Genomic DNA, 14,895 nt, shown 5'->3' with positions numbered 1-14,895 from the left:
GATCCAAAGCCGTTTGGGTTACTATATGCACTGATCGCTATCGGTGTATACTGTGCCCAATGTCATCTTAAGTTAATGGAGAGAAAACAGAAATGTTACTTTTTTGGAAGCAGAATCTAAAGAAAGCTGATTCTGTTGGCATTTGAATGGTTTTATTTTGTAACTTTAGCATATTATTATTTGGGCTTAATATTTGAATGTAACTCATAGAGAAAAGAATATATCTGTCAATATGCAATCTTTGTCTTCAAATTCGGGGTGGGGTAGTTTTGACCATATTCATTCATAACTCAGTGATACTATCCTAAAACAATGTCATTTGTATTTTCTCATCCTGTTTGAGGGAGCCTATTGGGTTCAATTGGAGAGCTGCTGCTTAAAACACATAGTGAATGATCCATTGGGTATGTGATCTAAGCTATCTACAGGGAATTGAAAAGCACTTCTTGGCTACAAACTGCTGGTAGCCTTGAAGTGTTTATCTCAATTAGATTTGACCCCTCTGGAGTAGATCTCTCCTTTCTGTTGCCATCCCTTTACAAATAGGGATTATTGTTGTGTGTGCTGTTGTTGATAGAATGCCTTCTATAAAAAATCTTCACAGGGAATATGGGTTAATCACTAAGTGTTCCCCTCTGTTCAACAGCACAGCTCTTATTAGTTCTCAAGTGCTGCATATCTAAAGATAGGTCATTTATATTCATTATTGGGAAGTCCTGAGGCCTTTCTCTATTTAGATAAATTGCTATCTAGGAAATTAAGAAGGAATTAATTAAAGCTTCTGCTATATGCATATACAATGTGATCCAATGCAACAATTGATCGACTGTTTACTGTTTATTAATCATGATAGTATTTGAAAATAAACATGTAGGAAACGAATACAAGGTGGATCTATGCTAGCAACAAAATGTGAACAGAAAGAGAAAGTTATTCAAAAATATATAGCATTAGTTTATTTGTTGATTTTTAATATAGAAAAGTCGTTTTTAGAAAAATATTTATACAATAGATATAAGAATCCATAAAAGTTGATACATTGTAATATAGACAAAGTGCATTTGCTAACTGGTGCTTCATTCAGTTGGTACAGTTTGATACATGAAAAAGGATATACCTGGTTGCAACCATCACTCATACCTATTCATCTTGTGCTACATGAATGTTGGCTGATGTTTGTGTTATGTCCGGATAGGATCAAGCACAAGGTATGTATCAAGGGCTATACATAAACACATACATTAAAGTAAATCAGTACAAAATAAGTATCAGACTATTATACAAACAACATGGTTGCAATCTACGCACGTTTCGGCGGGACGCCTTCATCGGGTAGCCATATGTGTCTTAAAAGATATGCAATGAAATCACAATTTGGGGAGCTTCTATTTTCCAAGTCTTATGCCCCTTTAAATTTGAGTTTGATACCCATACTTGGAAAATGGCTAGATACCAAAACTGATCATATACAAAGGTTCTCCAGAGTAATCAACAAATTAATTTCCAATAGTGGCGTAATGAGGTATAGTAGGGAGCCTTGATGTTAATGAAGTTGGTGGAAGATCTCTATGGCAGGCGGCTCATGAAAAAAAATCTGGATGTTTATACAAGGTCAGTGCTCAAAAAATGTGTCTCCTTACCTGATCATCTTCCCTGATAAGTTGGTGCTTCGCACTAGGGCCTCTTTCGTACTGAAAGTTTTGACACCATTCCACGTCTGGCCATCTGTCACTCTGCCCACTTTCTATGCTATTCCACATTCCTCTAAAGAAGAGGAGCGACTCCACTGACTGGACCCAAAAAGAGCGTTGTTGTTCTACATTGACCGCACAAGAGAGTTTCGGGTGGACGACCAATTCTTTGTGGGGTTTGTGGGAGCGAACAAGGGTTGTGCGGTGCAGAAAATGACAATCTCTTGATGGATTGTCCTTTGCATCAAAGTCTGCTACGCTCTGGCCAAAAATCAGCCTCTTGAATGCTTAAGGGTTCTTTCTACCAGAGCTAAGGCTGCTACCACAGCGTTGCAACATAGCGTCCCGTTCCTCACCATTTGTCAGGCAGCAATGTGGGCATCTCTGTACAAGTTTACAAAGCACTACTGCCTGGACATTAAGTCTGCAGGGATGGCCTTTTTGGCTGTTCTGTTCTGCAGGACTTTCTGGTTAAACATGTCCGTAGTCCCTCCTGCAGGGTTGATATTGCAAGCGTATCTGTTCAAAGGGAGGGAATCTGCGGCTAGTTGTCTCTGTCAGATGGACAAGTTGCTTACCTTTGGTAATGCCTTATCTGGCAGAGACATAATCTAGCTGCAGATTCCTTGCTGACCCACCCATCCTCCCTGCACTGCAGACAGAATTTTAGGTTCAGGGCTGTTCCCTTTCAGGGACCTAGTTGTTCAGAAACACACCAATGTCAGTGTACTTCATTGTCCCTCGCTCCTAACGTTGAAAGTCATGAAAAGTAAATCGTCAGTGCATCAAGATGGCACCTATATAGGTGACACAGACATCACAACGGCGAAGACAAGGCAACAACGTCATGCGAGCCGACTGACACCACCTACTGGCACACAAGAGTATTGCTTGAAGAAAAATCTTCCCGATCCAGACCCCATGGTGTCCAGTAAATTAAGGCGTGAGATCTTAATTTTACCATTTAATGATGTCTGTTGGAAATGACCCTTTTTGCAGGGTCACCCCAAACTTTTTGCCTCCCTCCTTCTACTTTTTTGCTGAATTTGTTTTTTTTGTTGTTGCTCCCTCTCTAAAAGCTGGTAGCATTGACTTATACCTAGTTGGCATATTTAATTTACTCATAAGTCCCTAGTACTATACATGCCCACAGCCTGTTGATTAAATGCTACTGGTGGAACTGCAGCACTGATTTTGGCACCCAATTGATTAGCCCTTTAAACATTTCCCTGCTATTGCAGAGCCAGTGTGTGTAGTTTAAACCGCCATTTCGACTTGGAAAAATAAACCTTTTCTCAGACCCAAACCTTCTTTTTAATACATAGATGTCACCACTAGGGTAGGCCCTGGACAGCCCAGAGGGCAGAGTGCAATGTATTTAAAATACTGGGAATGTACTTTTAAGTTTCACATGTCCTAGTCATGAAAAACTCTTACATTTGGGTTTCACTACTGCAGGGCCCATATCACCCATAGGATAACGTTTGTATTACATTTTATAATTAACATTTCCTAATGGGAAAGTATAACTGGTTCATATTTGGTGTCTGTGAATTCCCAATTTAAAATCCAAACTCATACTGAAGTCGGATTTTAAATTACAATTCTGAAAAGGTCTCCTTTTGAAAGTTGGCATTTTCTTGCCTTATCCATTTGGTGCCTGCAGTCTGTCTGTGTACTTCATTGTCCCTCGATCCTAACGACAACCGACAACCTTCATTGCCCAAGTCAGTCCTTGGAAGCCCAATTGTATATAAAAGACACCACCACTTCAGTACACTTCCGGACCTGTGGATACTCTGCAAAGAAGGCCTGCTGAAGGACTGCCACAGCACAGTGGACTGCTTATCTGCTGTGCTGACTTGCTGCCTTCTGCCCTCTTGCCTGGGTGAGAAGGACTGGACCTGCATCTTTTGACCCCATAACCCAGAGTGGCTCCAAGGGCTGGTTGGCTGGCCTCCGGATCTCAAGCCTCAGGGATAGAACAGTCTTCCAAGCATCTTGCACATGCAGCTGGACTCTACCATGTGTGAGCCTTCCCTGCCAAGGAGTGCCACCCCCTGTCCTGGACCCTTGCAAGTGGGCTTTAGGTGTTTGCCAGCTGAACCGATGCATTGTCTCTTTTGAGTAATGCATCCCGAGGAAAATCCAGGCATCTCCTCTGCTTAGCGGCGCACCCCTGAGCAGAACCGATGCATTGATGCTGCTACATGGATCGGACCTGTTGCAACAACCTTCATTGCCCAAGTCAGTCCTTGGAACCTATGCTTCACCCTTGTAACTCGGTGCATCCACAGCCCAGGTCCTCGCATCTCTCGTGAACGGTGGCCCCGACAATGATGCCGGACTCTGCATCGTAGCCTCGCAGCTCTTCGGAACCGACGCATCGCCAGCTGTGCTTGACATTCCTGATGCTGGATTTCGCATTGCAAGGCTCGTCAACCGGATCCTCAAAGGTGACTCAATCGGACCAACCACCGCAGCCTCACCGTATCTGAGACCTGGCGCATCTCTTCAACTGCATCTTTGAAGCGGATCCACGCGACTCTGTGCAACTAGGATTTAAAATACTCTCTTCAGTGTGCCTAACTGGGTCCCTGTAGCTGGCCCGCACTCCATTGTGGCCGGCATGAACTTATGACTTTGTCCCAGACAAGCACAACCAGATATCCCCAATTGCAAATTTGTGTTTTTTTTCACTATTTTCACTACAAACTTTAAGATTTATTATCTGTGCTCAACTAATTGGATTTTTGTCATTTTGGTCATGTTCTATTTATTACACCACTCTATTTTTCGAACTCTGCAGTGGGCGGCTTTTGTGGTGTGTTTTCACAATGAGGCAGATTGAATGAGCATGGGAGCCCTGCACTTAATAGAAGTCATACCCAGGATACTTATTCTTTTAGAAGGGATATCTAAAGTTTAACTCATTGACAAGGAAAGAATGATTCTGGTATGCCTGCTGAACCCTTCCCTTCCCCCAGTTGCACTTTTTAAAAATTATTATTAGATCGAGCTGTTCCTAAACTCTCAGGGCTTTTATTCACATCAGACTACTCTCAGCAACCGCTGCTACAGTTTTTGAATGTAGTTCCGCCACAGTCACAAGTGATTTAACCATTGTCTTAAGCTCCTATTGCTGCACACTATGCTGGACTGTAAGGGGATGGAAAGTTATGGCATAGGATTAGATCCATTAACTAATCTTTCTCGCCTGAAAGAACTTTTGTTGTTGGGAGTTTGGGCCAGGTAGCTTTTGGATTTGTTGACTCTCTTTTAAATAATTTTGCAAGTTTTGGGGCCTTGCCTGCAAGTTTAGTAGCACAAGATTTCTCCTGGTTTAAAATAGTTTCCTCCAATTCTTTTTAGATCGTTGATTTCCTTCGAGGTGCTGGTGCTCCTTTGGCAGACGTGTTCAGCACCTTGGAGAAAATCGACTGCCTTCCTCTTCTTCATTGTATCCAAATTTCAAAAGAGTACGTTCAGCAACCCCTGTGCCTCCATTGAACAATTGAATTTTATATTTTGGGGTGTTCTCTGACATATATATTACTGGTAAGCAACTTGCAATACTCACTGATTTGAAGTGATTGGTTCCAACCATAAGAGGCCTTAATGTCTTCAGCAAGAGGCACTGGCTATACTTCCAGAGATATTTCAAGTGACGAGCTTGAAAGAAGGACAATAACAAACATCTAGTAAATGTTTCCGCCTATGTTTAGAGGACCATAGGCTGAAAGAGTAAATTATTACTAGTGGTTTCATTTGTCACTATAATCCAAATTAAAATACTCAGTGGTGGTGAAGCAACATCTCAGATAGGTTTAAAGTTGCCTTTTTGTCGAGAAAAGGATAAACTAAATTTTCAGTCATCTCGAATCTGGAAGTAACAAAAGTCAATGCTTACATTCATTTGAACGGATTCCTTCTAAGACAAAAGAAAACACCACAAGAGTTTAATGACAAAAAAATTGTAAATTCACCTAGGAAAATGTCAAGAATTTTGCTCTCAGTTTGAGTCTATCTGCCAACTTTACTGCAATACCTAGACCTGAAAACTCACCTTAATATTATAGTAACCTGCAAGATCTGCAACAAAGTCATAAAAGCTCTGGTCACATTCAGGACTACTTAATTAACATACATCCATATTTTAATTAAGGATTACTCGGATATCATGTATGCTAAAACTAGTCTTCTCTCTACCACTCACGCTAAAGTCCCTAAGTATAATGTGCCCATGATTCAGCAGACACTTGTGAAGGCTGCGACCTATGGACATTGGAGCCATTATGAAGAACCTAAGCATGATAAATTAGTTAAACACCAACTCTTATGTGCTTGCATTGTTTAACTTGCACCATTTAGCATGGAATTTCTGCGAGTTAATGCATGGTCTGCAGTCAACACAGCACAGCATGGAAACAATTCATGTTTTAACTTGTGGATGCTGTATTTCCCATTCATACCTTCTAACAAAACACTTTAAGTCTTAAGACATGGCATTAAATCTTACTTTCCAGATATTCAGGCGTGGTGTGGGTGCAACATGTAAATTAAAGTTACAAAATTGTAAGGGCAGGGTAGCTTAACACGTAGAGATTGGGTGCTAGAGAATATTTGCTGAAGAATTGCGAATACGAAAGCATGCATTGTTTTTAGACAGTGATTTCGCACTTGCAGAGTTAAATTGGATTTTCATTTTGGTAACTCACCCTGTAATCCCTCATGTCAGATTTCAAGCTTTTGCAGCCTGTCATTTACTTCTACTTTTTTTCCATTCAAAGTAGATACAAATGATACTCTAATGAAAGCAAACATGTGTATTTGCCTATGAGTATATCCAATCGAGACTCAAGATTAAAATAGTCTATAACTAGACCTTTTTGTAACAGCATTAGAAGCATCAGTGCAACAATATTAAATGTCCATATCATATACCTTTAAAATAACTTCATAGGTACTTAACAATTTGACAACAATTTGCCTTTTCGTGCATAAACCTTGAACTGTATCACCGTCCAACTTTATAACCATGTGCTGTACAGGCAACTGATGGTATCATACTAGCATGCGACCTGGTTGCTGTTTGGCTCCATAAAAAAGAATGACAGGGTTGAACAAAATGTGGGTGAGTCTTTCAGACAAGAAGCAAAATTTAAAAAAAACCTCTCACACTGTTTTATTGCATCTTAGACACACATCAGGCTCCCCGTTGGTGTTTTGGCAACACATCTTCCCAATGAGAACACTTACTTAAAATGGATATCCTGTTGAATTTGGAGTCTGCTGAATGAAAGGGTGGCATTTTGCAGATTCTTTTGAATGGGCTATTCGCATACAGTGCAATCAAATCTTAAGTCACAGGGACATTGTGAGAACTTGCGTGTCTCACAATATCTGGGAAAAGCTGGAATGGTGACATCTTTTTGCTACTCTAGTAAACATAATTTATTTTTGTGTATTTATTTACCATGATGTATTGCTTGATTGTGTTTCTCATTTGAATGTATTTTCTGTTCAGATTGTCATCTGAAGATAGCGAAGAAGCTTCTGGTTACTTCTATGACAGTGATGAGTCTGGCGAACCAGGATCAATCGCCAATTATACCGGCGAAATGGACCTTCTTGGCGAGATCTTGGACACACTGAGCGTCCACAGCTCCGATCAAGGAAGACTTTCAGGAGCAAAAAGCTTAGATTTCTTTAGATCTTTGGAGGACATTGACTACAAAGCTAAGGTTTGTTTTATTTTCCTTGTGGTAAATGCTTTCATTATACTCATCTTTTCAGTGTACAATGTGTAGACTCCGGTTTTGGTCAGATCAGCTCATCTGTATTTATCACAGCAGTAGGGAGTCTAAGCTCCTTTGACTTCTCTGAGAAATATTTCTGAACACTATTACTACATAGTGGTTTACAAGCAAACCCTTCCCTGCTTCCCTGCAAAGACTCAGTATGGGAGCACCTTTTTCTCAGTCTGCCTGACAGTTGATCTGGCATTGCAATAAATTAGCCCCTCAATCAGTGCCAAAAGTAAGAACATAGATTGTGTGGGTCGCCAACCATGAAAAAGCATTTGCAAAGCCAATTGGTCTGTTGTCTGCAGCTAGTCTATTTGCTTTACTATGACTGCTTAATTTTGGCCCTTGCCAATATTCAAAAACATTGGTGAAAAGTAAAACTATGTTTTTGGTTTCAAAAAGCACACATTGCCATAGCATTCCCTGGAACTGTAGGGAACTAATTTGCCTGTGGATATAATGCTCCTTGTGAATGGACAGAATGCTCTTACAATTACATTAGCCAATGACTGTGTGCTGCAGTGGGTTTAAGAAATATGTGAATGGCACATCATATCCATTGATGAAGACGGCTGGCTGAACGTCCCTAAAACAAAATATATTATAAATATAATTTTAGTAAAATCAAAAGGTCTTACATTTTAGTCAAATCAAAACGTCTTGGCCAACACCAAACCTAAAAATCAAGTTGAAAGGTGATGTTTAATATACAAATTAAACTGCTGTTGTGTCTGTTAAGTTTTTTAAGTGAAAAAAGTCTTTGTTCCTTGTGATTTGCTTTTGAAAATTAAGTACATAGGTGAGCCATTAAACAGAAGAGTAGCTTGATCATTATACTGTGTATGATGAATGCCTTTTTTACAGCTCTAAAAGGCCTTTTCTTTATTTTAGGAAAAATCAAGTGCACCAAGTGAGAACAACTTGTCTCTACTGTGCGGAGGAACCAGTGACCAGCTAGAGTGGCATCTTGGACAAGACGACAGTGCTCTCCATGGGAAGCAGCTTCCCCCTTCACCCAGAAAAAGGGTCTCTCATCATGATTTGTCAGATCCTTTTCCAACAACTGGAGAAGAAATCAGTGAAAACAATCTATGTGTTAATTATGAGAAATTACCCACAATTTGCATCAAGTCAGCTTCTCCTGCAGGATCAGTTGGACAACCCTCATCAATGGAAGATTGCCAGTCTGACTCTGAGTTATCCGAACAGAATGGAATATTTAACCAAACGCTAAACAGTGCCTTGGTAGAACAGATTCCATTAAGTCCAGGACGATGGACTTCCACACAGGTCCCTTGGGAGAAAGAACAGGATGCAGTGCACAAATCCTCAGTAGGTGCAGGGCTTCTCGATGAGGTGGTTGCACTGTGTCAGTTCCCTTCTGATTTTCATCAGAGTTTTAACAATCATGGCGATCATGCCTTCACCAGAAATAGTGGGCCGGACACGTAAGGAAGTCCAGCAGGAAAGAGAGACCGTCTGTGTAATGGTTATGCATGGATACTCAGAGCATCTCTGTATGCACAACTCGAAATCCAACAGATTGCCAACAACGAACTATCTTGGCAAATCATATAGTATACGCAACTCTTCCCCAGAACTGTTAAACTTGTTGTAAAAGCTCTTAAGAAGGATCTAGTTCTTTCTCTCCCATAGCCAATTTAACTGAAAGCAGGAATGCTCACCATCCTGGTCAATAGCTGTAAAGGTACTCCTAGACTCAAGTAATATTTTACAATGAATGATAATTTGTTTGAAGTGTGTGATATGACTGAATTGCCTTAAATTTCAACTGGTACGGTTTCAACTTTCCTATCATTGAATAGATTCAGCAGGATTACTTGCTTCTCTCAGTTGTGTAATGACTTTTGGAAAAGAGTAATGGCCATGAATTGCAGATCATACTGCATTTTGCTGGAAGGCAAAAACAGCACTTTGTTTCTACAAGAAATATTTTTTTTCAAGAGCATCCTTCTACTTCATGCTCAAAAAACAGGTGACGTGTTGTACTATGTCTTCCAAAAACACAAAGGTAAAACCTACCTTTTAACTCAGCCAAACAGAATACCGTACTGCCACTTTTGTTTACAACTATGACACTTTAAAGTCCTTTTGACCGGTGTCCCAATATTTACTGTTATCTTATGAGGTTACAGTTGTCAATTTAATGTTGTTACTTGTATTATGTTTGGAAGAAATCTTCCATTACTTAATGTGTTTCTTTGAGACTCATAGGTCAAACAAAGGAACAGTGTCTCTAAAGCATCATTCAGCCCTGGAGGACATTGATGGATAGCCTTTTATTTGATGGATCAAAGCCTTGTTTTGTGAAATTTCAAGGCTGAGATATTTTCCAATAATTGCTTTTATTTTTGTATTATGTGTTTATTTAAACAGTGTTTAAAGAAAACAATGTGCTAATCAGTTTCATTTGTAAGCTTCAACTAGTTTCATAGATAGTTTTCCGTTAAATGTTATTTAAGACATTTAACTCAAGCAGTCTAACCACATCTCCTTGGTTTATACCGTAGTAAAATGGAACCTCATAACCAGTTATAGATGTCTATTCAGTGCTCTTTCACCATTCAAGCTTTTGGTGAATAAGTAAAACTATAGACAGCAACAATTCATTCAATAAACAAATCATTAGTGTGAGAACAATATTTGTGCGTAATCCGATATTGCAACTAAAAGGGACACCCTTTATAGTACAAGTAAAAGAAGGGAAGATTAGAAGATTAATTAAGACGGTCCTACTAGAAATGGAAATGTCATGTACAAAGCAGACAATCGCAGCATATGCAATTTTGCCAGGAGGTCTGTCTTCTTGAGATCTGTGCCTTTGGAAAAATGGGGGAAGTGGAAAAAAGAACCTGAAAACTATTTAGGTGAGAGGAATTACTGTTGAATGTCTTACTCCCCATAATAATGTCTGGCAAGATTTCTTTACAACAGGTGATAATTATATAGTCTTTCTCAGGGACCATTTTTGGAAGTCTCTCTCAAGTCAATTGCACTGACAGAAATGCATTTGCCTTTGTTTCTGGCCATGTCCAGGAGTTTCAGTTCAGAGATCCCCACATGGTCTGTGGCTTTGTTGATTCTGCAACATTGGTAATAATATAATTATAACTGTGTGCTGATAGTTCTCTCATTTTCCTCTGGCTGGCGGGGCGGCATTTCACTCTTTTTAATATGTCCAGCACATGGTGGTAGGCTGCTCTTTTGAATGTTTAAAGGAATGGTTGGTTTCAATGTTTTTTGTACTAGAGACACTTAAACCATACTGGCCTCTGGTGCCAATCTCAAAGTTGAAGGTTATTGGAATACAATGGTTCAGCTCATTGTTGGTTCATCAAGAGGGATTTCAGTTAGGAGATGGAGTTGTATTTCAATTTTTAGGGACTATATTTTTAGCACTATCAGAACAGCTGGGAAAGCATAAAGTGTCTTCTTTATTGAATGCATGGATTGTGCCAGAATGGTCTTTACCTTGTGACTCGTTTGTTCCTTTCTTCATGATATATTTGTCTCTGATGATTTGTGTAAGTCCTCTTGCAGTCTGTGTGAGTCAGACTTCAGAGACTCATCTAAGGCTCCCTACTCTGCACATGATGGCCTGGTTTAATCCTAGCAAACATTCAGGAAGTTGTCTCTAAATGTTTCTTCACTTGAGGTTGCATTGCTTATTGTGCTCATTGAGCTGAATGGTACTGATTTTGATAAGAAGAGCCCCCATTGGTTCTCGTTGGCCCTTTAACTTGGAAGGATAAACAGGGAGTAGTATTCTGGCACTCTATATCCTACAGGCATGTCTCAGTTTTTACCTCCCTACTCTTACCCTTAATGGGTTGAATAATTTCCTCACTGTACTGCAGGGCTGGTGCTAGCATGTCTCGGGTCTCCGTTAGCAATTCTTCTAGAGGATTTTCTCCAATAATTCAGTTGTTCCCTTTCTAACATGTTAACTATTTGGTTCTCATTTTCACTCCCAAGCATAATGATTTTTCTTGGCCTCTTTAGCACCCCTCCTCCCATTTACTTTGAAGTTATAAATGCTTTACTGACTCAGTGCTTTGGACGTTGGCACTCATAAAACCTGTGGCAGGCTTAACTCCCACTGTTACAGGGACGTCTTGTAAGATTCTAAGTGCCACAAGATTGTCCAGCTATTAGGTGGATGATAATGTTACTCCTTGCCTGATTGGCTCATTGAAGTCCAGGGGTTCTTCTGGGTCCCTGGTTTCCACTTCCATAGTTACTTTCAAACGCCTGGGGCCTATTGTGAGCCTCTTGACAAATAATAACTTTGTTAATTTCCATTTGAGTCATGGGGGAAGGTTCTGCAGTATAAGGTATTTGGAGATACATATTAGTTTCAGGATAGCTAATTTACTGTATCACTTTTGTCTTTTTTAGTGTAATTCTTTCACAACCAAATAAATCTAATGTTTCCAAAACCTACTTGCTAGACTTGCAACTACATCAAGAACAACTACACAAAACTGAGTTGGGCACCAACATAAGATCATGTTTCATCATAAGTCTTTAGTGTAGTGTACATGTTTAAGCGCAGGTAAAACACCGGAAGGGGTTAAGATACCTAACCAGGCCAGCAGCTAACAGCAAAGTAATGTAAACAGCATTACAAGACATTGAGTGGGGACAGTTACCAAAACTCCTGGTATCAGACGTTTTGTGCAATGGCTATATGATCTGATGGTGTAGTATTTGGCCAGGTCAGTGCAGACATCACAACACATATTAAAGTGCCTTTCTTTGTATCGGTGCGTGGCCAATTGCTCAGAAATGTACACATTCTGTGTATGTGCAATAGGGTATAGACCTCTGTCCTCTGTGTCCTCATCAGTGATGGATGTTTTGATCATCACAGTACCCACATTGAGGCTTATGGTTTGGTGGCTTATTAAACCGCCGAGGCACCAAATGTGTGGGCTATAATTTGAGAGATCTACAGCCACAATCACACACACCGTAAAGAGCTGACCCACTTGGGGCCCCTAGACTGCAATGCTACCTCTTGGACCTATCACAGTCCTATGAAATATTGAGGGCCGCTGAAATTTTGACGAGAACCCATTTCAAAGCAATTCGGCCATTAATACCACAGATTGCCATTGAAATATCTATAGCTCCTAACAACAAATGGGTCTGTATGTTCTTAATGATTTTACTCCAGATGTAATTTACACACATGCTTTGTAAGATGTAACCTGTGTAAGAGCTTTACAAGCTTTGTTACAAGTAAATCTGACTATTGGAATCTCAAATCCCACGGAAAACAAAACTCCTTGCTTAGAAGAAAATGGAAAAATCTAGCACAGTTTAGAAATAGATCCCAAAATGTAGCCTAAAATAGCCTAGAAAAGGTCTTGTTGACTCTGCTACCTCTGTTTGATGAAATAAATAAACTACTTCTTACTGATGCATTGCAGTTTTTGATCAATTCAAATTACAAAAAGAGCGTGCTTAAGAACATTTTCTTGGGGCGGCCCTTTTTTGGTTTATATCATGCTCTCTTAAGACAAATTGAAAAATGGCTAATAGTCAAATTACCGTAAAAAGTTGTCCCAGTATGATGTTGCTTATGTAGTTATTGAGCACGTGCAGTGCATCTTGTGGGGGCCAGGGTTGCAATCATATTTGTCTTCCCCATCTCAGTATTTCATTTTTATTATCACTTAAAAGTATAAGTGAAAAGAACACCACCTACAGTTATCCATATGGTGCTAGTTATAGTCCTCAAGTTTTCTCCAATAATAAATATTTACTGCTCTTATGTATGTATACAAGGCTTGTTGATTTTCCACCCAAAATAATACATGTTCAACTGTGTAGACGGATGCTAGAATCTAAGGGTGAATAATTAAACTGGCTGATCATACAGTTCTTTTTACACATTTATTTTTGGAAACTCTTACCTCAAACAAGATCCTTAGCAGGCTTAGGATGTTTTTGAAGTTACCAGGAGTATAACCTGTGGGTGGAATTGTTCATATTATTTCATTGTTGTGCCTCGATTCGCTCATTAGAAGCCATTGTTAGAAGCCCAGTTTAGTGTATTTGTCATAAAAAAATTGCTTTTGAAAGATATTTACTCTATTAGTTGACATTGGTCTGCATCTGTGCAGCAACATTAAGTTTCCAGATTTAAGGCGTGACTTAACTCATATGACCCGTATAAACCCATCATACCAAACATTTCCACGTATTAATTTACGGCCTTCATACGTAAATTTGATCGATTATGTATGCTTTACTCCAATCTGCATAATATATTATTAAAGTATACCACATCTGAGTTTGTGTGTTTAAAGGTACTGGTATGACTGTTTTTGTTTTTATAGACAAACTTTATTGTTTTCTTATTTTGGTATGTGACTGCCAACAATAAGCTCAGGATGCAATATGGCATACATTAGAGAATCACAGTAACAGGAACCACAGAAAAGGAAGAAAAATAAGGGAAACCAAATAAATAAAAGAACAGACTGCCGCAGTAATAGCAAAGTAGATGACATCAAAAGCATATGCTCATGTCCCTGGATATTGTCCCCGCAATCATCTGTTCCATCAACTCTGTACCAGTTTGTAAAATATGCTATACATGGGGCTGAACCTCTTGATCCAACAATGTGGGTGGTCTAGTCGGTAGTGTCAAGACAATACCCCTATAGTCTGCCCATTGTTGCCATACACATGTATGTTTATGGGGGCACCCTGAGCCTTAAATACCGCTTCCTCTAGTCCCATGCAGAAATCTACACCTCGCTTCCAGACCCCCAACAGGGGGAGAACTGTGCCGTTCATACATGGACTATTTCGCGCTTAGCCAAAGTCAAGCCTAAGAAAAGTAGGTGGCGTTTATATCTGTTGCCTCCGTGATGCAAGCCATAGTGTGCAGTGTATTGTCCACCCTAGTACCTCCCCCAGACATATATGAACACCCCTCCAGAACCTGTCCAAAGCTGGACATGTCCACACCATGTGGTTAAAAAAGGCACCCTACACCCCACAACGCAGACATACCAGGGAAGCTTTGAGACGCGCCCTATAAAGCCGCATCATCGTGTAGTGTGCTCTGTGTAAATATTTAAGCTGTATAAGGCGTTGGCGCGGGCAAAAGGCATCTGGCCTAGGGGTCTCTAATTCCTCCTACCAGTCATCATTGTCAATATAGCCTATGTCTGCTTACCAGGCTTCTCAAAGAGATTCAAGTGTTGATGCGCTGTGTGTAATCAATGTTTAATAAATCTTAGAAATTGTGTGCTCCTCCAGATCCCCCATGAGAAGCTGCCCCTCGATGGATTGAATTCCGGTAGGGCTGTAAGATCTTTTAGGTATGGGACAGGTGCGTGGCATAACTGTAGGTATCA

General features: G+C 40.0%; 1 protein-coding gene across 2 annotated transcripts in view; it reads left to right on the top strand.

The window, feature by feature from the left end:
• Positions 1-13,818, top strand: part of DENND1B (DENN domain containing 1B) — a 1,279,546-nt gene extending 1,265,728 nt beyond the window's left edge. For both annotated transcript variants that reach the window (XM_086954825.1, XM_086954820.1), the window contains 2 exons: positions 7,219-7,435; positions 8,390-13,818. In XM_086954825.1, coding sequence (XP_086810951.1) covers positions 7,219-7,435; positions 8,390-8,950 — 778 coding nt within the window. In that variant the 3' untranslated portion in view covers positions 8,951-13,818. The remainder of the gene's footprint in view (positions 1-7,218; positions 7,436-8,389) is intronic.
• Positions 13,819-14,895: the final 1,077 nt, after the last annotated feature.

The sequence above is a fragment of the Lissotriton vulgaris genome, chromosome 1_1, assembly GCF_964263255.1.
Source record: "Lissotriton vulgaris chromosome 1_1, aLisVul1.2, whole genome shotgun sequence".
Taxonomy (NCBI): Eukaryota; Metazoa; Chordata; class Amphibia; order Caudata; family Salamandridae; genus Lissotriton; species Lissotriton vulgaris.
Note: the sequence above shows the minus strand (reverse complement) of the source record. Positions and strands in the feature narration are given on the sequence as shown.